The 26,028-nt window shown below is 41.8% G+C and overlaps 1 protein-coding gene across 2 annotated transcripts; it reads right to left on the bottom strand.

Moving 5' to 3' along the window:
- Positions 1-1,649: 1,649 nt before the first annotated feature.
- On the bottom strand, positions 1,650-26,028 carry eprs1 (glutamyl-prolyl-tRNA synthetase 1). Of its 2 annotated transcripts, XM_050071045.1 has the most exons (35): positions 25,856-26,028; positions 23,212-23,296; positions 22,958-23,057; positions 22,718-22,874; positions 22,482-22,618; positions 22,185-22,279; positions 21,967-22,093; positions 21,581-21,773; positions 21,304-21,475; positions 20,955-21,188; positions 20,665-20,749; positions 19,406-19,465; positions 14,225-14,335; positions 13,240-13,376; positions 12,938-13,145; positions 12,733-12,845; positions 12,508-12,625; positions 11,345-11,530; positions 11,090-11,257; positions 10,543-10,773; positions 9,019-9,243; positions 8,642-8,872; positions 8,303-8,565; positions 6,303-6,354; positions 5,956-6,165; positions 5,742-5,814; positions 5,482-5,561; positions 5,195-5,296; positions 4,842-4,997; positions 4,410-4,607; positions 3,959-4,132; positions 3,600-3,760; positions 3,113-3,191; positions 2,957-3,021; positions 1,650-2,736 (listed from the first exon to the last, which is right to left on the bottom strand). In XM_050071045.1, the coding sequence occupies exons 1-35, from the start codon at positions 25,896-25,898 to the stop codon at positions 2,586-2,588; spliced, it is 4,980 nt and encodes a 1,659-aa protein (XP_049927002.1). In that variant the 5' UTR covers positions 25,899-26,028; the 3' UTR covers positions 1,650-2,585. The 2 variants fall into 2 exon arrangements, with proteins under 2 accessions (XP_049927002.1, XP_049927088.1); XM_050071131.1 differs by lacking the exon at positions 10,543-10,773 and having other exon boundaries at positions 25,856-26,027.

Genomic DNA, 26,028 nt, shown 5'->3' on the forward strand with positions numbered 1-26,028 from the left:
GTGGACAAGTTTGTAAACCTCAATCATGTCACCTCTTTACCTCCTATAGACAAAAGTTGGTAATTCTAAGTGCCTTAATTTCTCTTCATATGGCATCTCTTCAGACCTGGGATTAATTTGGTTGCTCTTCTCTGAACCGCTTCAGTTTTTTCTATATATTTTGCTTTATAAGGACACCAGACAGAACTAGCAAATTCAAGATGAGATCTCACCAAAGCTTTGTATAATGGTAAAACAATTTCCTTAAATTTGTAAGTTTGTTTTATTATCGCCACCCTGGAATTCGCTATTTTAATTTTTTTAAAAATGTGTTTTTGAAATTCTAATGAACTGTCAACCACCACACCTATATCATTTTCCTCTTCTACATGTTGGACAAGCAAGTCTCCAACCACATACTCTACGCAGTTGTCACCCCTTCCTCCAACATGCAGATGCTTACATTTTTCTGGATTTAATGTCAATAACCAGGTATCACACCAATTACTCATGCTGTGAAGATCTGCTTGAAGATTAACTGTGTCTGTGTCCTTTGTAATTGTCCTAAATATTTTAGTGTCATCTGCAAAAAGGTATAAATCAGAATGTATCACACTTGGTAAATCATTTATATATAGGACAAAGAGAACGGGCCCCAGTACTGAGCCTTGTGGGACTCCTGATGTCACAGGTTTCCAACCTGACATAACTCCATTCACCCCCACATAGTTTCCTATTGCGCAAAAAGTCCTGTATCCAATCTATAACCCTGTCATCTAAGCCATAAGATTTTATTTTTGAAAGTAATCTTTTATGGGGAACTTTATCGAAAGCTTTTTGGATGTCCATATATATACACAATCAACTGCCTGCCCTTTATCCAAAGCTGCTGTCCACTTATCCAGAACCGTAAGAAGCTGAAGTGATGTTGATCTCCCAGATATAAACCCATACTGCTTATTACTAAAAAGCCTGTGGGTCTTCATATGATCTACTATATAGTTTCTAATTAATTTTTCCATTGTCTTACAAATTACCGATGTCAGACTAACTGGTCTATAATTTTCTGCCATTGACTCGTTTCCTTTCTTGAAAATAGCACTAATTTGTGCATCTTTCCATTCGCAAGGTAGAGTTGCCTCTTCTAATGATTTATTAAATAACAATGTTAGAGGTTCAACAATTTCACACGCCAACTCTTTTAGAATCCTAGGATGAATCCCATCTGGCCCTGGTGACTTATTGGTGTCAATATCCTGTAAAAGCTTAATTGTATCCTCAGGAATTATTTTAAGTGTTTTAATATTACCCTACATATATGTTGTTACCAGTTTAATAGGTAAAACCTGCGCAATCCAATGCACCACAACAAACAACACTGTAATAACTCATTTCCTTGTGATGCTCATTATGCTTAATTCAGTATAATACAAAAAAGTGTTGGACTTTTGGAATAATGTTAATACTGTTTATTGAAAAGTGTATACTATTCTAATCCACTGCCTCATTAACACTGTAAATAGCCTTAGCCTTAATTTGATATGCACAATACTGACATTGTCCTCAACACATTAGTCCAGCACAAATAATCACTGACCAGCTCAGCGGGGCATGAACTCCCTAGTTTTACATGAGTCGTCTTTATCCAGGATAAAAAAATAACACAGTAGTTTGCCATGGAAATAACTTTATTATAGACAAGTTGGAGACCTCTTTTAACAGGAGAGTAGTGACAGAAGACTACACTACTGATTATTAACCATATACAGTTCCTCACAGCTTTATGGCATGTTGCTCTGGTGGTGCTGAGGAATTAGTATTATTAAGCTGTTAATCATGAGCCAAGTACTGTAACCAGTCATACAGAGAGAGGGGGGCTGATAAAGCTGTGAGAATAACACCCCAAATACAAGCCTGAGTACCTGCAGAGTTCCTGAGACAGTCTGGCTACAAGAGAGGGGGACTGTTGGCAGGCAGAGAACACTTTTCCCAGACAGCGGTAGATGGTATGCTGCTCAGGATTTTCTTTCAGTGTTTTATTAACAAGTGGTTTTCCAGATTTCAAAGGGCGCACACCTACTCAATTCATAAGTGCTGAAGCTTAAACAAAAACGAACTTAATCTGATTTTTTCCTTGATGGTGTTAAGTAGGTACTTATAAAAAAATAGCAATTCTGAAAGGATAGGAAAAAATTAATGCTTGCCTAGTTTCTGGTGGTACTTCCCATTCTTTACAAACCACTGCTGGACAGCAAGTGCTCTTTTAGCATGGCCTTTAGAGAATAGTCAGTCATGTAGGAGAGAATCAGCATGACAACCATCTCCTCTTATAATGGAATTCTGAGTAAACAGTTTCTCTCACCTCCTCTTTCTTCCTGATGCATGATAACAATGAGAACATAAGATAAAAAACAAACAAACAAAAACAACAAAACAAAACAGACCCCCCCCCAAAATTGTTAAATTCTAAATCCCACAGTCCAGTAACCTCCAAACCCTCATTACCCGACACACTCAAGAGATGAGAGGAAAAAGAAATAATGAGACAAAGTAGGAAAGCCCTTTTCTACTATGATGTTCATCCTTGTGATCCAGCCTACAGGTGTTTAGTAGCTACGTCCGAACAGGGTGTAGAACTGTGCAGGCTCCTTGCCGCTGACACACATCTGACCCGGCTGCAGAGTCTTCAGGGGGGAGAAGGGGATACAGAGGCTCTTGGCTCCCATGGACGGAGCTCCAGGCTCCAGGTCCTGGTCCCTACAGGAAAACAAAGGACAGAAATGTTTTTTACTGATTGAAATTAGCACATGCAAAGAAAATGAGGTAAAATTGGGCCGGAATAACTAACATTTAAAATTTTGCATTTTCCCAAAACCTGATGTAAACGGCACAAATTATGACAGTGCTTAACAAATAGCCCTGGCTGAAAATGCTGAATATGTGCAGTGTATATTTGATGGATACGTGTTGGACGTACTTGGCAGTGGTTTTCTTGATCCAGTCCTCGCACTCAATTTCTCCACAGAAAGGGATCTGGACAATCTATCAAGCAAGATAAATGTATTATCAATGAACCACTCAGGTGAGGCAGGCAATGAAATGTTTTGTGCTGCATGTGGTTTGTGACACTCACCTTGCCCTGGTCCAACTCTTTCTGGAACTGTTCCATTGTGTCTACAGCCACCATGTTACTCTTCAGGTCATCGGACGCTCTGACAAACACACACATAACACACTTCAATCAATCCTCTTGCATGTCTATGGACACCATGTAAGCATCTCTTCACTGTGCATAATTGCATGGATTCTCATTTGTAGCAGGATCTGTCTCACACTCTGTGTACGTCATTTCTGACACAATGTTGCCCCCAGCTGGTTGGGAAACAGGATGATTTTAAACCTGCAACAACTGCCTTTTTGTCGACACTGATGCACATGGTGTTAAAATTAAAATCATTTGAGTGAGATTTAGAGCAGGTGTGACAGATAACGCTGCAGTTTTTCATAACAACAACAAAACATGCTTTTTCTGTAGTCAGTTGTACTTCAATGTTGCTGTGTCAAGTTGTGATAAAAAGCCCAGTGCCAGATTAACCCTGTTGTGTATTGCTGCGTCTTACTTTTTATACAGGCTGTTCTGGATGTCCTCCAACATGGCGACAAGCTTCTTCTCCACCTCATCTTCTGGAATTGTTACCTTTGCACCCGAGTCTCTCCTCACAGCGACACACTGACGCTGCTGCATATCCTTAGGACCCACTTCCAGACGGATAGGAACTCCCTGGACAAGAGACACAGAAACAATAAAAACAGGAAGAGAAACAGATGCTGTCATAATTATCAGTGCCTTCACAACAATCTGGGCTGTTGTGGCTTGTTGATTTGTATCTTTTTTACTGTTTCCTATTGTTGAATTTATGTCTTTAGGTAAAACACTTAAGTAACTACTACTACCACTGCTATCGTCATTATTTCCAACCTTGAGTTCCCAGTGGTTGAACTTCCACCCTGGGGAGTAGTTGTCTCGGAGGTCAGTCTTCACCCTGATGTCAGCACCCAGCAGCCTCCTCAGGTATTTAGAGCACTGGGCCAACAGAGCCTCCTTCTCCTGCTCTGGCAGGGAGGCAGTGATCCCACATGGGATGATGACAACCTGGAAAAAAGAAGAGAAATTATAACCATATAGTGCTATATGTTTTGTTTCCTGCATGTCTTAAGTTTATCACATGTTGGTTGTTTACTTTACTGAGGGAGATGTTCTTCATCTATTCTTTTAATTGATATAAAAATTGGACAAAAAGCAGGTGTCTTGAGCTTAACGAGTGTGCCATTATGCATTTGTTATTTAAAAAAAAAAAAAATAAAAAAATTTGTCCATCCAGAGTATCTACTGAACTTCCATGTATTTGTGTGAGATTGTTTGTATCTACCTGCAGGCAGGCCACCCTGGGTGGCAGTACGAGTCCCATGTTGTCTCCGTGGACCATGGTGAGGACACCGATGGTCCTGGTTGTGATTCCCCAGGAGTTCTGGAAAGCCAGCTGTTTCTCACCCGGCCTCTTTGGATCCTCAAACATGATCTCAAACATCTTGGCGAAGTTCTGACCAAGATGGTGAGATGTGGCACCCTGAGGAAGCACAAAGCAATAGAGCATTGTATACTTTGTTCTTAAACATTAACTCTAATCAATCACTGTCTGACTGCATGTGGATTAAGTGTGAAATAATTATCTTTGTCTGTTTCTCCGCAATGATCTGAGTTTTATCTACTTCCGTGTTGACATGTACAAATTAAACATAATATTGTGCTGGCCTCAGTGTGAGAGGAGGACCAAATGAATCAATCCAGTGTACTACAGTACCTGAATAGCTCGGCCGCTGGCAGAGATGAAAGCCTCCACAGTAGTGGTGTAATCTCCTCCTGCAAACTTCTCCTTCTCCGTCTTCTTCCCCTTCACCACAGGAATCGCCATCAGCTCTTCATACACCCTGGCGTACAGATCCAGGATCTGAAGCACCTACAGACACATTACATGTAAGGCACAAGAAGACTTTTAGTTCTGTACAATATAGCATAGTTGAAACAATAAAATGTACTGCATGATTATGTATGCCAGCTCTGGTACTTTAAAAAGAGTTCTCCTGTATTTTATTAAACGTAACAGACACAGGAATTCTTGTGATAGTGGTAAGGCAGTGTTGCCTGGACTATTACCTCCTCTGCTGCCTCCTCTTTAGTGGCAAAGGCTGTATGTCCCTCCTGCCACAGGAACTCTCTCGTTCTCAGGAAGGGCTGGGGGTGTTTGAACTCCCATCTCTGGAGGAGAAGCGGGGGAGAGAAAGAGGTGAGAACAGAGAAAAAGACTTCAGGGTGCCAGTCTTCTGTGTAGCAATTTCCTTTCAAGGAGACTGTTATCATGAAGTAAAGATGTACGAGTGAGAGGTGTGGAGTAGGAACTGCAGATGAAGATGGCACAGATGTGACAGTAGGAGGATACTGACCACAACATTACACCACTGGTTGAGTTTGATTGGCAGGTCTCTGTGGGACTGGACCCATTTAGCGTAGGCAGGGTACATCACTGCAGAATAAAAAACAAAACAAAACACAGGTTATTACTGAACATGACAGAAAAGCAAAACTACACCAACTGCTGCATTCAACACAAGATAAATGTTTGCTATTTAGATATTTCATTGGTTCACTGTATGTGTCTGCACTAATAGATGTAGTTTGGTCTCTAAAGAGCAGTGGTTCAGACCTGTCTCACTGGTGGGTCTGACAGCAATGGGCTCTGCAAGCTCAGTCTTTCCTGACCGCGTTACCCAGGCAACCTGACAAAAATTTAAAAAAAAAAATCATTACTATTAACCTTGTTCAGTCATGCTTTCATTATCCTCTCGTTTCAGCAAAGTGTACTTCTGGTATATCAGACTTTTTCCCTCTATTCTGTTATTTATTTTATGTCATTTTACCTCTGGAGCAAAGTCTGCAATGTGAGTTTTTTCCTTCTCCAGGGCGGCCTGAGAGACGAACATGGGGAAGTAGCAGTTCTCCACACCCATTTTCCTGATCTCCCGGTCGAAGAAGTCTTTAATGGCTTCCCAGATGGAGTAGGCCCAGGGCCGCAGCACGTAGCAGCCGCTAACATCATAGTACTCGATCATCTCTGCCTTAGTGATGACCTGCAGTGGAGGAGTAACATTACATTAAAAGGGGGATTAAAAATAAGTCAGAAAACACTGGCCTTTTTTTAAAGTTGTTTGTTTAAAATGGCTTTTCTGGAAGTAGAGAAAAGGGGACCTGTGTCTATTCAACTCACCTGAGAGTACCAGTCAGCAAGGTTCTCCTCTTTCTTGGCCTCCAAGCCCAACCTGTCAGGAGACAGACAACTGAGTTAGTGTGATGCAAAGCTGGAGATTAAGAGGTTCAAAATACTACAATACATATTACTTCAGAGTGCAGTAAGTGATTCTGGAGAAAGATAGTTGGTTCAGTCACAAAACAGTTTGCTGCTCAGTTTTGAAAAACATGTCCCTCTGGTGCTCTTCAGTTTGGGGATCCAACTAGTTTAGAATTGTTAGAGAATTGTGCAGCACTTGAGAGGGTAATTATTTAAAAGCCTTTTATATTTTATGGCTATTAATCCTGATGAAGGCCTTAATGGCTGAAATGCCTAGGCATGTTTTAACTGCTAAATAGCAACTATCTTTCTCCAGAATTGCAAACTGAACCTTTAATGTGTTTATTTTGGTAATCACACATTTTAATGTATTATTTTGTTTGTAAGCACCACAGTTTAAGAAGTGGAGATGTTATTCTGGAACCAAAGTCTGTCTGTTTTACTGTCTTAAAGTTTTTTCCACTCATATTGTTTAATTTTCTTCTCACTGAGAGACCAATTTGTTAATTAAAGGCAGTGGTGATGAAGCACTGCCCAAATTAAGTAGCAGAGCAATGTGGAAACACATACACTGATGCGTCAGGCCATGCCTGACTGGTTAGTCTCGGTGCAGGTACAACATTCCTCCTGAGTGCATCAACACACTTCTAACAAAACACACAGCCATTCACAGCCCAGCTAACCATGCCACTCAAAGCTCATGTCAGTAGCTGTAAAACAGAGATAGAGCTGCACCATAAAGGCAAAATCTTAATCTCCATTACTGGGCCAATGTTATGATCATGATTTTTAGTATTTAACTGAGGAACAGAAATTTTTAATTGTACTTTTTGCATCTTTTGTCAGAACCCTCAGCAGGCCTTCAGAGTTTAAGGGTGCCCATTCTGTATTAACTGTAGATAGAAAAACATGCAGAATATAGATATGTATATATTTGTAGTGCAGCGCTATCACAGGTCAATCAGATTTCATCCTTGAGGCTGACAGCAGACCACAAGCACTAATCAAGCAGATGAAAAACACACCAATCATTTAAAACTCACCAACTCCGAATACAAAAAAATACAAAAACTCTTCAGTGGTTACGCTACAGTAGCAGAGGGCTGTGATTACAGGCGATCAATCTTCAGTGTCCAAGTGAGAAATCCAAGTATGTGCCTCTGTTGCCACAGTGTGTCACCACTCCAGTATTTGTTTAAAGACTAAAACTCACGGCATTGTAAGGTTTGAAACTATCCATCAACTGCCAGTTACCTCATGTTAAGTGGTATGTGGTAAAAGTTCAACACCTCCATACAAAAAAAATGCATCTTGCTAAATAGGCATCTCACTCAAACTATGTGTAATGTGCCCAAAACAGAAAAGACAGCTCAGTATGAGGCTTTTTATTGGCTCAGACATTCTGACCCCATTTCCTGTCAGTTTTAATCAAATCATTTTCAGGACAACCAACTGCGACAGCTATTGACCTTGCCATACATGTGTTCATCTAACTGCCAATAAATCCATACACTTTTCCTCAGTCTGCAGCACCTCCCTCCAAATGTGGGATGAGGGAGAAATATTTTCACTCTAATAAGAGACACCAAAATAAAACTGAGAATCATGACATGAGAGGTTAAATCAGCGCTGACAGAGAGAGACTGAAAGAAAGAGTTCAAAGTAGGAAAGTTGACTTCAGATGCAAAAAGTAAAATAACATTTTGTTCCTCAGTATTCTTAAAAGCATGTTTACAGTATTTATCATAATAAGATTATCATCATTTTATCTGAAATCAGGTACAACACACCATCATGGGGTCCCACTTTATACGACACATTGTGCTGACTAGTAATTTCTTAATTAGTTGTTGCTTAGTTTATGATCTTTTAGATCTGCGTCTTAACCTCTCTCCTTGCATCTGTTTCCAGTCTCTCACCGTGTTTGTTTCTTCGGTCCTTGACCCTCTCCTGCTCCTCCTGCTCCTCCTGAGCCCTGGCTTGCTTTGTCTCCTTTACCCTTCTTCCCTCCTCCTGGTCCTCCTCCTCCCTGTTTCTCAGACTTGTTCTCCCTCTCCTTGCGGTTTTTGTCCTCTCCTCCAGTGGCTCCAGCAGCAGCCACTGGTTTGTAGTCCTGTCCAGTAAGGGTCTTGTACTTGCTCTTCAGGTCCAGGAGAGTCTTCACGGCTTCATCGACCTTATCCTGAAATGGAATGAAAGTTGTTTTTTCATATCTGGTACGAGCTGAAATTAACTCTACTCTGTGATTGGTTCCTTACCTTGGGGGCTTTCTCAGACTTCAGCTTCCTCACTAGCTCTCCCTGTTGGGCCACCTGTGAGAACAGTGCCTCAGCCTGCGGGGAAGAGTTGGACTGGGTAGAGGCCGGGCTGGACTGGGTCTGGGCGGGGCTAGCTGGGGCTTGTAATCCTGGTTTGTAATCCTGTCCGGTCTGCTGTTTGTACTCTGCCTTTAGAGCCAACAGCTGCTTCACCGCAGCATCTACCTGATCCTGATGAACAGCCACAAGAAGAGAACCACTCAGTCACAGCAATAGTGAAAGTTACAGAACTATTCAAAAACATAAAGACTCTGAAAGCAGAAGAAACACTGCTAATAGATATGTAGCAGAATACAATACTGAATCTATAGACTCACCTTGGAAGCCTTCTCAGCCTTCAGTTTCCTGACCATTTCTCCCTGCTCAGCAACCTTCTCATAGAGGCCGGTGGCAGCAGGGGCAGCGGGGGCAGCAGGGGCAGCGGGGGCAGGGCTGGGGCTGTTCTGGACTGGGGCAGCTCCAGGCTTGTACTCCTGGCCTGTGACCTGTTTGTATTCTGCCTTCAAGGCAAGTAGCTGTTTCACTGCTGCATCAATCTGGTCCTGCAGACACATGGGTAATGACACTGTTAATCATCTCAGAGCAGTTTTTTTAGTCCTGTTATGGGTAAACACTGTTCTCACAGCACATGTGCATTATTAACATTAGAAATAAAATATTCATATTGTGATAATGAAAATCTTGATACTGATTGATAAAATTCCTTGTTTAAGAATATAAGATTATAGCTGATTTTACGATCACTGACCGGGCTTAGCTTTTTATCATTACTGGTGTTGGGTCAGTCTCTTTTAAGAGGGTGTTAGACTAGTTGTCTTCAACTTGCGTTGTATTTCCCTATAGCACTATGTTAAATTTAGCATATAAATAAATCCAGAAACACCCCCTGCTGTAGGTATCTCACTATGTTACTTCAAGGCAGCACAGACTACAGCCTCCCTAGATCAGACACAAGAAATCAAACCTGATATGATTCCTACCACTCTGACAAACTGTATTTTCTTGCAGAAGTTATTTTGACCTTAGAAACAATATGAAGTGATTTTCATTCTGCAGCCCAGTGGTCTTTTCCTGAAAACCTGGATTCAAATATTTCCTTATAACATTAAGTATATCAATGACTAATAAAAATAAAAGCAAAAAACACTTCTTATTTTGTTCAGAATGTAACTCTTGACTGTGAAGGCTCATCACACCTTCGATTTCGCATAGACAGGTGCACAGGGGAAAATGTCCAAAGGCAAGAGAAGAGAAAATTCCCACACACTGTCCTAAACTTGCAATAAATTTTATTTTAGAAATATGTCTCAGTCTGTGGAGGCTTTACCTGATCAAGGTCTAAGGACAGAGACGTTGCACTGCAAGTAAAGGACAGGGTGCAGGAATTCTTTTTTCTTAGGTTCTCCTTCACGTCTGATTGGCGGTGATCAAACAACCCACCAACAGTCATCAGATTCTCATTCTAATGCCAATTCACCTTTCTCCAAGTTAGCTCTGCCCGCCTTAAACCAGTGAGAAAGGCACAAAGAAAAAATAAATACTGTAATCTCTCATGTTTAATAACCCAGAACAGTTCCAACTGTGGCATAGTAGTAAAAATAGTAAGGTACGGATCGTGAAAGTAAGTCTTCTCAGTAGAGTAATGGACTAATCCACTGTTAGCTTCTTGGTCATCTTAGAAATGTGCAGTAGGTTGGATTTTAATAGTGTTTGTATAAGTAATGAGGGAGACAGCCACCTGCAGCGTTACACTGATATTCATAATTATGCTTTGGGCTGTTTATTTTTCAATTCTCTTCTATCACTACATCATTGTTGTCTGTGATGTTGCATCAGGATACCTTAGGGGCTTTTTCAGACTTCAGTTTCCTCACAACGTCCCCCTGTTGTGAAACGCGCTCATACAGGGCCGAGGAAGAGCAAGAGGAGGAAGGAGAGGAGACAGTGGTTGCAGAAGGAGCAGAGGAGGGAGGGGCGGAGGGGGCCATCCCAGGTTTGTAATCCTGACCAGTCAGCTTTTTAAACTCCGCCTTGAGAGCGAGGAGCTGCTTCACCGCTTCATCGATCTGCTCCTGGTGCCATCAACAAACCAACTTGTTGTTGCATGTAGTTATCAATAAACTTTACTGGCATGCAAATGACGTGGGGATATGGGCAATGACTGGACAAATACTTTTGGACGCAAGCAGCGAAACACTGAACAAACGACTTTGTACGTGAGAAATGACTGGACAACGAATGAGGACACGAGAAATGACTGGACAAATCACTCGGTACAATATTAATGAACGGACAGACGACTTGCGATGCGCTGACTGATGGATGTGGACATGAACAGTGACTGGACAAGCAGATGTGGACGGGGTTAGTACTTGGACAAATGAGTACCTTTGGTGCCTTCTCTGCCTTCAGTTTCCTGACCAGCTCACCCTGCTGGGAAACACGGGTGAATGGACAGGATGCGGAGTCTGATTGTGTGGTGGGTGGGGCTTGCGTGGAGGTGGGAGGAGCCATGCCTGGCTTATAGTCAATACCTGTCTGCTGCTTAAACTGCGCCTGCGAGAGAGAGAAAGAAATTGTATAATTAAGAGTCTTTATTTTCAGTTTCATTTTATTTAGTGCTTCTCATCACAGCTGACGTACCTTCAGAGAAAGCAGCTGCTGAACTGCCTTGTCTACTTCTTCTTTAGGAGCCTTGGCAGTCTTCAGCTCACGGACGGCGTCACCTTGTGCTACAATGCTTGAGAATAGGTCACCGGCTGAGGCAGAGGCAGGAGCAGGAGCTGGAGCTGGGGCAGAGGTTGAGGCAGCCTTGGCAGTGGTGGCAGGCTAAGACGAGAGGTAAGGCACATTTAAAGACTGAGAAGAAGAGCAAGAAACTGACCAGTTTATCCCAGATGTCTGTGGGTTCCTCTCAGCCTTCCTTGGAAACACTTTCCCCATTCTCAATAAATAAAGACTAACTTCTCTTACAGTGCTGTGCTGTGCATTTTGTTTTAATTTGAATATTTATTCTTTTGTTTACCCCCTCCCTGTTCCCAACCCAGGCCTGAACATCCTCATAGGAGGCTGAAAATTCCCTCCAATTCAGACTAGATCAGTCATTTAACAATAGCACTTAGTGGATTCTAAGGCTACATCCACATTAATACATTTTTAAGTTCTAAATGACGTTTTAAGATGAAAACAATCTCTGCACAAGTGTTTTAGCACAGTTTCAGATATAATCTCTGTCCACACTAACACGCCTGAAAATGCACACCACATGAGCATTCACATACAATGAGCATGTGCATGCTGGTGTAAACAGGAAGCAGACTGTCTACTCTGTGGTTGGTTGCTTAGTTACAGAAAATACTACAGAGTAACAACAGCAGTGGTGAAAAATAATACCAGAAATGTCTTCGCTTGAATTGACAACAGGGTTGAACTGTTACTGAAAGTAACACATGAGTGTAAGGCGGTCATGGTGGAGAAAAACACAGATTGGAAGTTGTCGCAAAGCAAAAATGGCGACATAACTGCATCTATGGAAACGACGTGTCGAAGAGGGATTGCTTTGGTCTGTGTAACGTATATGTCGTCATCTACAGGTCTGCAACGGTCCACACGCACCCCTATGCAGACATCTGTGTGCAGCCAATTTCTGTAATTTCTGTGACCAAGTTTCAACTAAGTGCTGCTGTTGTGTCATTTAAGAGGTCTTATAAACTGACAAGTCTGATTTACAGATAAAATTAAGGATTAAGGTCGTTGGTAGATAATCTAAAAACATCTGGATGGATGGTTTCTTCAAAAGTACTCACTTTGTTGTTGGAGGCCTGGCTCTTGCTCTTGTCCTTGGATCCAGCAGTCGGCATCTCCTTTGTGTGTCCGTCAGGAATGTAGAGCAGGACACAGGGACTCTCCTTACAGCTGTTAGGGCTGTAGATGGTAACCACAGTTAGACACAGACAGAGAGACAATCAACATGGTTAGATTCAAGTATGTCAAGTATGCATGTATGTAAACAAATAGGTCCTTTCACTCACCTGACTGGCTCATAGGGCTGGTCACAGACGTAGAAGCCCCGCCTCTGGAGCTGGATGATGTCACCTTTCTTCAGATTCTTCAGACAGGGATCTCCAAGCATCTTCTCCTCCAACTGAGAACGTAAGAATGAGACAATCAAACACAATTAAAGACTTGAGAATGACAAATAGAGTGCACACTGTAGAACAACACTGCAGGACAGACCTTGCTGTTTTTATTTATGTAATCCTTGAAGTCATCGTCTTTGGTGATGACGGCTTTGGAGATGAGAGGCTGGTAGTTAATGCAGACGGTGGGCAGCAGGGGTGCACTGTTTGTTTCAGCCAGCCATGTGATCTTTGTTGTCTTCTTGAAGTCGGTGTTCTCCAGGTTCAGACGAGCTTCCATGGACACAACCTTACCATCAGCCCCCCTGAGCACCGAGAAAAGGAGCATATCATCACATTAGTGCAACACCACGTGATTTCAACAACAATAAGAAGTAGCTGAGCAATGATCCGACATACTTGTTGATCTTGGTAATGATGAGGTTGCCCCAGTTGATGAAGGTAACCATTTCTCCCTCTGAGAAGGTTTCAGCATCTGCTCCCTCGACCAGAACTCGAGGTCCATACCAAACCTGCTTCATGCCCACTTCTGCATTCTGAGTGGACACAGAAATGACTTCAGCACATGTACTAAGAGATAATTGTGGTACCAAGAAGTAAGACAACAATGACTTGTAGACGTTCCAAGTCCAATACTGCAGCAAAGTGCACAATAACAGCTGCTGGACGAAACGGTTATCATGGGAAAAAATAGCCTCCCCACAATGTTTTTTTTTTTTTTTTTTGTGTAAATGTTGTGCTGCTTTGCAACTTCCAATCAGATCTCCTCCAGGCACAAAAAGCACGTACAAACATCACAAGTTTGAGGTTTGCTTATTACAATAGGGCCCGTACACATGCTGCATTTTTCACACCCTAAATATCATTATTTTCAATGTAGACGCATGGAAGACATGCTAAAGAGTGAGAGCAATGCTGTTACAATGTGCAAGTATTCCCAAGCACCAATTTTTCAGGGCATGATGGGTCGCCCTAAGATAAAGAAAACTATTGGAACATAGCAATGTACATGTGAAGAGGACCAACCAGTCACAGCTGGAAGATTATGTTTTCCTTCTTTCATAAATATTGGTCTGTGATTAAATACGGAGGAGAAGTTGATTATTTTAATGTCTGTCCCACAGACAATATTTCAATACACACTTAAAAAAACGACACCTGGAAGATGATGAGCTCTGCACTCTAGATCTCTGTTAAGTAAGCCATGATACAGTGCTGGTAGTGGTCGCTTAGCAACCTCAGACACAACCTGCCTCAGCGCTCTTGAAGCTGCACAGAGTTGTCACAAGACTAGCACCCAGCGTCCCCCCTCATGTCTTCCAGGCAGTTAAAGATGCAGCATGTGTCCTAGCCGTTAAGTGTTTGTAAGAGAGAGCTCTCTGACCTTAGGGTGCTTGGCCACCTCTTTGACCTCCTCTTTAGCCTGTGAGACGGTGACAGGAACCACATAGGAGCTGGACAGAGCTGTGTACCTGGGAGCTACCGGGTCAATAACCTAACACACACACACAAACAAAGACATAAACACACATACACACAAACAGGTCAGTAAAAGTAACAGCAGACTGAAGCTTTGTAACAGTCTCTACATACAAAATGCTGAGTAATGAAAGGACAAAGCAGAAAATGATGCAACTTAATGAAACAATGGTGCTCTGAAAACAAACCAAAAATCGATACAAAAATACCCCGGCTCAGTCAGTGACAAATGAAGAAAGTGAGACACACAATGTGAGAAGAGAGCAGAGAAAGAAAAGCAGATTTCATGAGTGACTCATGATCGTATGCAGGCCAGGGAAATCAGGAAAAAGCTTTTCTTCAGCTGCCTATTCAGTCACCATCCACTTTCACTATTTTGAGAGCATTTTATTTTGTCTTACAAATGTTTAAAAGTCCAAATGTTTAAAAGCCCAAATGATAACTGAATGATTTACGGGGTAGACGATCTGAGCAGAAACAGATAAACACTATCCCAGCAGAGGCAATGTTGTTCAGATGATACTAAAGGATCACACAGAAGCGTTGGTACATACTTATCAACAAACCACTTAACACAGTACAAAAGAAGTAGACATTTTCAGTATGCAGGTCCCAGTGGGAACAGCAATAGTCCCTAAATCTAACAATGATGGGATGGAGCCAGTTGAGAAGCTCAGTCTACTCAGACTAGAAAACCAGGCACACTTTTAGCTTACAAATACCTTTCACCACAAATAATCCCTTTAATTACTCTATCTATGGTCATTTAGGGAAATGAAGTGTGAAGCACTTTGACATCTCACACAAATGAAAGCCATGTTAAATTAGGTGGATTCAGTCAATAAATGAAGAGGAATAGTCTAAACTGCCGGCTTAAAAAAGCTTCAATTGACTAACTGATGAAGGGAAAAGATGGAGGGACACAATAAGGGAGGAGGATGAAACACTGGATATTAATGCCTTGCAAACACTGAAACCCAAGGGGTTTGATTTGATGCTTTTTCTGAGAAGGACAGTCTGACTTTTTGGAGAAATTTTTGACCCGCGTTTGGAAAAACCTTCTGGTAAAAGCTGCGCATCTTACTCCATAGGTTAAAAATCAGCTTTAAGGGACAGTTCACCCCGAAATCAAAAATACATATTTTCCCTCTTACCTGTAGTGCTATTTATCAGTCTACATTTTTTTGGAATGAGTTGCTGAGTGTTCAGAGATATCGGCCATAGAGATGTATGTCTTCTATCCAATATAATGGAACTAGATGGCACTCAGCTTGTGGTGCTCTACGAGCCAAAAAAATACATTTGAAAAACTCAACAGCAATGTCTCTTTCCAGAAAACATGACCTGGTTACTCAAGATAATCCACAGACCTTGTTGTGAGCAGTTTCATGTAAGAACTATTTTCTGTCTATCAAACCACAGAGAAGGCAGAAATCTCTACGGTCAATATCTCTACCACTCGGCAACTCACACCAGAACAATCTAGGTTGATAAATAGCAGTGCAGAAGGAAAGAGGAAAAAATGTGTTTTTATATCTGGGGATGAACTGTCCCTTTAAATCACAGAAGGGCTGCTGAGTAGAGCATCCTGCCAGCTTTACAGAACACAGTCACACTGTAGTAGTCCATGTTATTCCAACAACTGGTATGATGTTGGGTATAGACAAATAGCATTTCCTGTCTTGACATCCCTGTGTTATTTTACTTCTTTCTACCTGCCATAGTTTTGACAAAAGAAAGGTTCCATGAAAATATGAACATAGACAACTGAACCACAAAAACGTCTCTTAAAAACCTCCATTCTACCCCAACAGCCACATTTTCTTTACAGGTGTCACCATTTATGTTGTGGGTACTGAAGTCTTCAGAACCAAAGCAAGCACACAGCTCTACATGTTTACTTCAGCATTAATCACAATCAGTTTAAACCAGTAAGAGTGGCAAATGAGAAGTGATGAAAGCAACAAACAGGTAAAGAAAAAAAAACACATGGTGTGCAGGACACTAACATCGATCCATCGTCCTAATTACTGTGCTATGATACAAGATGAGCTTTCACATAGGGAGCCAATTCAGACTTGTAGAGAATTTAAACTAAAACAACTAGTTTACCAATCACCTCGTTAAATTCTGTAATTTCTCCTCTGATTGTACTGTCCTCCACTATTGGTAGAGACTCGCAGTGTCTTGTTAAAGGACATGTCTCTCTGACGTCCTACTACACAACTCTACTGCCTTTACTTTTGAATGCTTTGTTCTTTGACAGGTAACCAATAACCATTCGGATACACTATACTCTGAACATCTGATTGGTTGGTAAAACAGTGAAGGCTGTTGGTGGATTTGCAGATAAACCAGCTCATGATGGAAGCAGGAAGGGAGTGGGTGAAAATGAGCAAAAGGAGGAGGATGAGGAGGAGGTGGAGGAGGAGGAGTACCTTCAGACAGCTAATTGGCAGCTTGGAAACAGAAGAGTGAGATGCTGTTTAATGTCAGATACAAGGAGGGAGGAAGAGAGAGGAAAGAGGTAGAGACACATTTACACAGAATGGAACGTTAACATAATTTCCCCTCGCCACTTTGTCCTCAACACAACCGTTACACCTCCCTGTTTTTGATTATTTCTTATATTACCACCTCTAACCACTTATGGCTTTCACTCTTGTATTAGGAGAGCATCATGCTAAACTCCATCTACGATGCTAGTCTGTTATGCAGCAACACAATCCACCACGCTAAGAATCCCAACCAACAAAATACAGAAAATAGATAAACAAAATATAGTATTTATTGTTTATAATCGGTACTTTCCTGTTACCCGACAAATTAAAATGGGACCACAGTATCAATGGCCCAGAGATGCCAGCAGAAGACTTCTGAATCAATTATTAACATTACCTTAACATTGCAAGGGGTACTACTGCAATTGACTTAAGTAGCTCTGCCAGAAGACACCCTAGATTAAAAATGTCATCATCAGTGACTCAGCAGAAATTTGTTGTATTGTGCCAATATTACTTCAAACCTCTTTTTGCTTCAGCTGAGAGTGGAGTGGGTAACAAAACATTAAATATTCAATCAAAGTCAGTAAAACTTCATTAAAGAAGCAGTGTGTAGGATTTAGTATCATATAGCGATGAGGGGTGCAGACAGATTCCCCATGTGCCAAATGTGAACTCCTGGTTAGGATTCCTTCAGTGTTTATTGTTCAGGAAGTTTTAACCAGGAGCCAAGTTATCCTCGGAGGTCTCTTCCCCTCCAGAACAAATGGTGATTTAAACCGGTAAAAACACTGAATAAAGCAGTTTCACATTTTAAAAAAAACAAAACAAGCTCGTGGCAGAAAGGTCACTAGCCCAGCACCTGCTAATGGCTGCTCATCTTTTTTTTTCTCTGAAAGCTTGATGTGTGCTCACCTTTTGTCTCCGATAACTTAAAATTCATTTGTATCTTGAGGGTTTAAATCTTACGCAGAATTATCTGCAGAGGTCTCTTTCTCTCCAAAATAACTGACCTGATGATTCAAACTAGTAGAAACACTACATAAAGCATTTTCATGTTAAAAACCACTGTTTTTCTGACACTGTTTGGGTGCGTTGTCGACGGGCTGCTAACTAAGGTGGCCTACACGAAAATATGAATGGCCTCACTAGAGCCAGTGTTTGATTTGTCCATCCTGGGCTACTGTAGAAAACATGGCGGTGCATCATGGTGGACTGCGTGGATGAGGACCCGCTCCACATGTAGATATAAACAGTTCATTCTAGGCCCCCTAAATCCTACACACTGGACCTTTAGTGTTTTAGTTTGTGTTTAACAGAGCATCATCTTAGGCAGAGGAAGGCGTAAGATGAAACAGGATTTAGAAACCATTAAGTGATACCACAGAGTAGAAATCACAACATCTGGTGTTTTTCATTTGGTTTGTTATTTTTGTATTATTCTGACTGACTGTCATTTAATAACATAAGTATAGCTGTGTTCCCTGAGCTCAGAGGCTTTAGCTAAATTATTGAACATCGAAAACAAACAGCTGTAAACATTTAAACATGAGCTGCTGTTATAGCAAATTTAAATATCGGCAAGTTGACATGAGGAACTTTGGAGGCATGAAACTGTCTGAAGAGGGCAGGGGGGAGTAGGTTAGTTGAACATGCATATGAAGCCCAAGTGTGTTCCTGAATCTCAGCCTGATGCCAAATGTCATCTTTCAGTAACTGTTGCGTCCTAAGGCTGGTCTCAAATCCCTTCTGATTGGTGGAGTTGAATACAGGCTCTGACATTAGCATAAGATGTTGTTTTAATTGAAATTAAAGTCTGAAACTCACTTTTTCCCCCTAGCATCGGACATGTATACTGTGTCTGACCACTGTTTATGTACATTTCTAACTATTAGCTTCACACCTTCTACTTGACTCTGGGATGAAGCAGCGAGTGCCAGCAAGGAAAACCACACAGAGGAAGCAACACTGATGTCCAGACAGACTGAAATGAGGACAACAAAACATGAGTACAACCAAATGTGGGACATGAAATGAAGCAGCTGGTTTGGTTTATGAGGTTTTCAGTGTTACTGGGGGTGATGTGGAGGGTGAGGGCAGGGTAATGAGGCAGGAAACCAGGCAGCATGAAAGCATGAATGAAAGCATTCAACAGAATGAGAATAGCAAAGCAGAAAGAAGCCATGCCAGCAGTGAACCCACGGGCAATTCTCTGAATATCTGTCGATCACAGGCGAGGTTTGTGTCATATTCGTTTTTAGTATCCCCTCTTTCTCTAACATACAAGCCATGTCAAACAAAATTAGTCCTTTCTCTTCAAAACTAGCATGTTATACAAGTATCAGTATATAAGTATCAGTATATCAAAATAGTCTGCTGTTGAATCTTACTTGATAAAATTCAAGAGTGGTCTTCAGAGAAACCCTTTTAAATATTTTAAGTTATTCATATATCTTTACTGATACAACAATGCAGACCATGCTTTAATACAAAGTGAAGCCAAATTCAATGTCAGAATATTTCTATCACTGTTCAGTACACGGTCAGGTTCAGTCTCGCCTAGATGACAAAGGAGAAAAACATACCTTCTTATTGAAGGCCCAGATCTTGTCCCACTCCATGTTCACCACTGATCTTGATCCACCCTGGAAGGAGGCAAAGAAAAGACAAACACATTTTTAACTGATACAAAAGTGACTTGCACTCCAAGGATACAATACCATTATATTTGCAAATGTGAATTCTCTTAATTGGTAAGTTTGGGATTTTTGAACCCCATTTTATGTTTTTAAATCTAAGTGACAAATGGGACAGTTTTTGAATTTACGAAACAGGCTGCAATATCACCACTTGGGGAATGTTCCTACCATCAATTTACATAAACTAAAAGTACCTGTGTTTGCCACTGACATGCTGAGATTATTATCCTAAGTGTCTGACAACATAATGGAAAGCATCCCTACAGAGGTCAGCCTTTATGTTCAACCAGAAACAGACCTGAAAACTGCCATCACCAAGTCCACCAGACTCCATTTCAATAAACAGTATTTTTATCATCATAAAACACATGTCATCCAGAGTTAATAAAAGCAAAATAAAAGTCACAAAATCTGTCTTGTTCCATCTTTTCACTGTTCCAACAATGACGAACTTTAGTTTACCTTAATTAAACTCTAAATTCACCAAGTTAGATGTGACAACATGCTGGTTCTATGCACGCTAAAATGACTGTTTATTTAAATGGAGTCAGGTGGAATTGGTGATGGCAGTTTTCAGGTCTGTTTCTGGTTAAACAAAAGGGATCGTACTCTTGAACAAAATGGTCGAACTTTGTAGGGATCCTTTTGATAATTTTCAGACACTTAATCTATATAATAATCTGAGCCTATCAGTGGCAAACACAAGCACTTTCGGTGGACATTAATTGATGATATGAACATGCCCCAACATGAATACATTGAAACCTGTTTTGCTGCTGCCAGCTGCAGCACTCTGGCTCAATACTTCACCAGTATTAAATAAATATTGCCCTCATTAGTCACTTGTCACATAAAACAATAGGAAAATAGGGTCCAGACTCAAATATACCAAAAAATACCCTTTAAGTACATGATTTTTTTTAAACACTGTAACACATAATAGAGAAAACGAAAAAGGTAATGCACACATTTTAAGAACGCCTTATTAGTGCAGACTGTGGTATCATTTATGCGGTGTTTAGTATACTAAACAATTTAAGCCAATGTGACAACAAATAATACAGTTGAATGTGCTTAATGCTTCGACTTGTATAATTTTCTTTGGTACAGAATTGAGAGAGTTGAGAATGTTATCTCTCAGATACCTGGGCTGCTATGAACTGCTTCAGACCCTCAACGGTCATTCCTCTCCTCAGGACTCCTCTGACAGTGGGGAAGCGAGGGTCATCCCTGGAGGACATGAGAAAAGTCAACGGAGGGTAGAGATGGTAAAAAAAGTAAAGGTAAAGACAGGTGAGGGAGGGCAGGGGTATTGCAGGACGGGGAGGAAGAGGAGGTTCAGAGAGACCACCAAGAAGCAGTAGAAGAAATAGACCTTTTACATCACGGATAGTCACATAAGTATCAGTCACCAGACAAATCAAACAAGACCCACCATCCTTCAACGTATCCCTGGTCGACAAACCAGGTGAGCTTCCTCTTGGACAGCACTGTGTTGTTGAGGTTGAGTCGAGCGTACTCCCAGATGTAGGGCTTCCTGAGGCGCAGAGCGTTGATTATCCAGTAGAACTGTTCGTCACGATCGTGGTACTCAGTGGTCCTAAGAGCATGGGTCACACCCTCCAAACTGTCCACGATAGGACAGGCGAAGTCGTATGTTGGGTAGACACTAGAGGAAAGGAGGGCGACAGTTTTGACAGTTAATGTTTGTAGAATATTTCAATATGCCCAAAATTTGATGCAAATACTGCAGATGTTAACGTGTACATATTTTAGTCAAGTACTTGTAGGTGCTTCCTGTGCGAGGGTGAGGCGTGGTCTTGCAGCGGTAGAGGGTGGGGTCTCTCATGCAGCCGTTGTTGGAGTTCATGTCGATCTTGGCTCTCATGCAGCAGCTCTGACCCAACTCTGTCCCGGCTTTCATCTCTGACCACATCTTCATGTTCTGTTCCACCGCTACAGAAGAGAGAGAGAGGAGATTCATGTTGTGGCTTCAGAAAGTTTAGAACGTTTCACTGCAGCTTCAACATTCACTGTGACTCATGAACGTGGCAGGCGTACTGTTATTTCTGCATTTGGACTCAGCGCGCTGCTCCCTCTCCTGCTTCATCTGCTCGGGAGGCGTGTTGTCGATGTAGGCCTTGCCCTCAGCGAGCAGCTGTTCGCCAAATCGCATGATGGTAGGAAAGTGGTCGCTGGTGTAGGTGAACTGGTCCGGATGGATCTGGAGCATAGCAACATCTTCCAGGATCACCTGGGAAGCAATACACACGTAGAATGAGGAGACAAAAACACATTTTTGGCAGTGGTTTTCATCTAAATGTTGAAAAGCCTGGTAACTGAGTTAGGAAATGTCATGAAATTAGCAATGTTTCTGGTTCTAATATAGAAATAACAACAAATAAACATACTTTTTCCCATTAACACTGAGAACTGGGTGTTTGTACCTTCTCAAAGTCCTCCTTTTCCTTCTCAGGATTGGTGTCGTCGAAGCGCATGATGAGCTTGCCTTTAAATGTGACCTGGTAGTGCTGGTTGAGCAGAGCAGCCTTGGCATGGCCGATGTGCAGGTATCTGGCCACACACACAGAGATAAATGGTTAAGAAAGGTATTAAATGACCATGTATGATCTGAACTTCTTCGAAACTCCAGCTGAAGCCTTACCCGCTGGCCTCAGGAGGGAATCGAACCACCACCTTGCCCATCTCAGCTCCTGGCAAATCCACAAATTTGCCGACATCTTGCTTCTTCTCATCCGACTGCAGATCAGGGAAAAAGTCAGGAATACATCAGGACAGTTGCATTTGTTTTGTACTTGGCTTTGTTATTTTTTTTTTGATAGGGCTAACTGTTAGCATCACACGGCTAACATTACCTAATGGTTGTAAGAGGGTTTAACGTTAGAGTTGAGTATAAACATTAAATCATAAATCATGTGTTAATGTCTGAAATGACACTTACGTTGGATTTGCTCATCGGAGCTCTCTTACTGGCATACTTGTTGCCCACAGCAGTGAAGGGAACCTGCGTGCTCAGGAAAGAGAACCAGCGATTGACATGAGAGAAGGATTTGCCTTGGCTTGGCCATTCCCCATGACCTGCAGAAAAACAACCACACCTGTTTAGCCTCCACACTAAAATAGAAAAACAGAGAAAATGTCAGAAATCCAATCTGGTCGATCCTGAATGGTACTGACCTTTGAGGGCAGCCCAGACAGAGAGGTCAGCCAGGGTGAGGGCATGTCCAACCAGGAAGGTCCGCAGGGAAAGGGCCTTATCCAGTTCACCCAGTGCTACGCTCAAACCAGGCTGACCACACAGACGGCGAGCACTGAACTCCAGCCAGTGGTCGACCTGCAGATACCAGGAAGCATCTCAAATGAGGAAAAGAGAACAGCAAACAGAACAGAAAATCTTTCACACACACAAACACACACCTCAGTCTGCTCCATCATGTTGGCTCCGTACAGGCCAAGAGCGGGAGCCACCCGGGCCAAGTACCGACTGATAGAGTTGGCATCATTGAACTGGATCGCACTGAGGTAAGGAGAGAGCACACAGAATAGAAATAAATCAGTAATAATATAAACACCAAAACTGTACATCTACTCTTATTACTTCACATATACATTCTCTACAGTACACCATTTAAGCTCATTCAGCAATTTGATGAAACATTTATGTCACCTACTCTGAGACGTGAAGCCGGGTGTCTTTGCCTTCCTCCACCGACACCTGCACACTGCCCTTCACGTGCTCTGCTGTCAAAAGCGCTCCTGTAGGACAGAGGAGAAAATCCAGTCTTTGTTAGTGTTTGTTGTTTCACAGTGCAAACCAGCTTCAGTCAACTTTGTTTACAGAATCTAGGAGTTTTAGGTCAAGGGCAACTCGACTTGGTTTAAATTCCTAAATGTTTGGCCTCTAGTATAAAATAAGTATGCAGTCCATGACAATAATGTTCTGATCTTCACAAACCAGTTGAACTGGTCCTGTGATGTAGAACATGCGCACTGCAGTATGTAATGTTACTCTGTTGCCTGCAATCGTTGTTGAAGAACTATTTCCTAAAACAGTGGTTTTTAACTTGTCAGTGCTCAAGTAGCTTTGCAAAAATGCTTGTAATGCCATGGACTTCATACCAAGACCCAGGCTATACACAGCATCAGCTCACGGCACAACCAAAAGACCCTGCGGTTCTTTCTGCATAGAATATTCTCTGGGAGTTAGAAAACAGGTACGAATCCCTAACTTGAGACTGTCTTGCACTGGGACCACTCAAGTCACGATACAGCAATCCATGGCTTGACAACGAATGTCAGTCATGGAAATAAAGTGGGTACCTCCACCCCCTGGGCACAGACCACATCCATCTTTGAACTCGGCCTTCAATTTGATCTCAACTACATGAATCTTGCACGGTTGCTGTGTTATCATATTGACATAATCTGTGGCCTCTGTGGCAGTTCCTGCTACAATTAAGTAGATATACTTAATTAATCTCTGAAAGGAAATAAAATTTTCGTTCAATCTGTTTTCATATACACATAGGCCCTAAATACAGACACATGCACAAACGGGACTTATACATGCATTTAATGCAGAGATGTCAGAGTGCAGGGACTGCCTTGGAGCAGTTGGGGTTTCGGTGCCTTGCTCAAGCACAACTCGGGCAATCTGGCACCTCTCCTGCTACCAGTCTACGCTCCATATTTGGTCCAAACGGGGACTTGAACCAACAACCCTCTGTTTCGGCTTGGGAACCAGAGCCAAGTCATAAGTCCATATGAACTGAGCTACAGTTAAGCCCAAAATCTATCGAAGGTATCAGGTATCAAATAGATCACATTTTGTCATGACAATAACCAAACACACAGATTTACAAAGTGAAAACAATAGCAGCCAAACAAAACAAACAAGACACCATCGAACAGATAATAAAAATTTAAAGTTAGTGTTTTATGTAGTTCAAGCTTTTGAGTTTAGGATTTCACCTAATATGTGCCAATGATTGGCATGTAAGAAAACAGACCATGCAGGCCTATTTCAAGCAGATGATCTTGTTCCTCATACTCTCACCATTCCTGACATTCTGGTTGTCTCATGCACAGGTGTGGCCTACACTTTTACAATCAGCCATAAAGGTCTGATGGAGGAGCTGTAGAGATGGTTTAGCTTTTTGTGGGTTCATCTCTACAGAGGAAGACTGGGTTTGTGGGCACCACCCCAACCTCTGACCAAGGCTGCCCAGTATTACAGGAAGTGCTGATGCAAAGCAAATAAAACCGAAATCAAAGTGCAAGAAATAGCAGTGCCCCTCCAATACTGCACGTTTCAGTATGCTTGCATCAGCCTGCTGTTTTCATTGCAGACACACGGGGCGCGGTTCAGCTGCTGTCACAGTAAGTCAATATAGTACAAAGCATTGACACGCTAACCCTGGGAATTAAGTTTTATTCAGACTGAATTGAAAACGACACAATAAGCATATCACATATTAATAACATACGTCAGGTTATTGATACAGCAGAGCAACATGAAACGCTGCATGTCTAAACCTAAACCAGCCTAGCTCGTGACAGCGCGTCAACTCATCCACAGTGTATGATTTATCCATGTGTCATTTAAAAAGGTAATGCAGACTTTATACATATCATGAAGCGGTGTTCACAGGTGGTGACAGTGGAAAAGTGAGAGGGTGAAATTTATTGTAGCTGCTGTCATTAAAAATGAATATTAACTAACTGCCCACATGTTGTAGTTCAAAGTGCCACGACGACAAGCTAGCTAACATTAGCTAATGCTAGCACTCTCACTAGCTAGCCGGTTAGCTAACTCCATGCACGCCCCGTTTGAACTTAAATGGACAAACTGTCCTACCAATTATAATACATATATAGGTCAACTTACAGACGCTGCTTATTAGAAAAATTAAATAACATGCATTTTTCGTAGCTCTTTCCGTTTTTTCTATTACAAACATAGCTAATAGCTAATAAATTCGGCTGTTTCCATAAAATAATATTGGCACAAATCAAACAAAATATTAAACTTATTTTCTTGTCTTTTATTGATTCTGTTGTCTTCATGTTCTTCCACATAAACCAAACCCTAATGACTGGCTGTAGGGTCTTTCATTTTCCTGGACACAGCTATCTATATCTTTATTTTTGGCAAACAGACATCAAAGGGGGAGTTTTTTCAGAGAGAGTAGTTTGTCTCATTTGTTGGGGTGACACGTAACAGTGCTAACAGCCAACTAGCCATCTGTCACCGAGTGCACACACACACGACTCATTGAAGAAGTATTTCTGCAGGGGTCACGGGCTGAAACTCACCTAGAGGCGGATTGCTTGTGTTGATGGTGAGGTTTAAAGCCATGCTGTGAAATCCGTCTCCCACAATGGTGGTGAAGCCTTTTTGTTGTTAAAGAAACCCAAGACAAGACAGCCAAGACTACTCCACAACAAGCAGCACCCCGGCGGCACCAGAGCAGCACGGCCTGAAGAGA

This window comes from Epinephelus moara, chromosome 1, assembly GCF_006386435.1.
Source record: "Epinephelus moara isolate mb chromosome 1, YSFRI_EMoa_1.0, whole genome shotgun sequence".
Lineage (NCBI taxonomy): Eukaryota > Metazoa > Chordata > Actinopteri > Perciformes > Serranidae > Epinephelus > Epinephelus moara.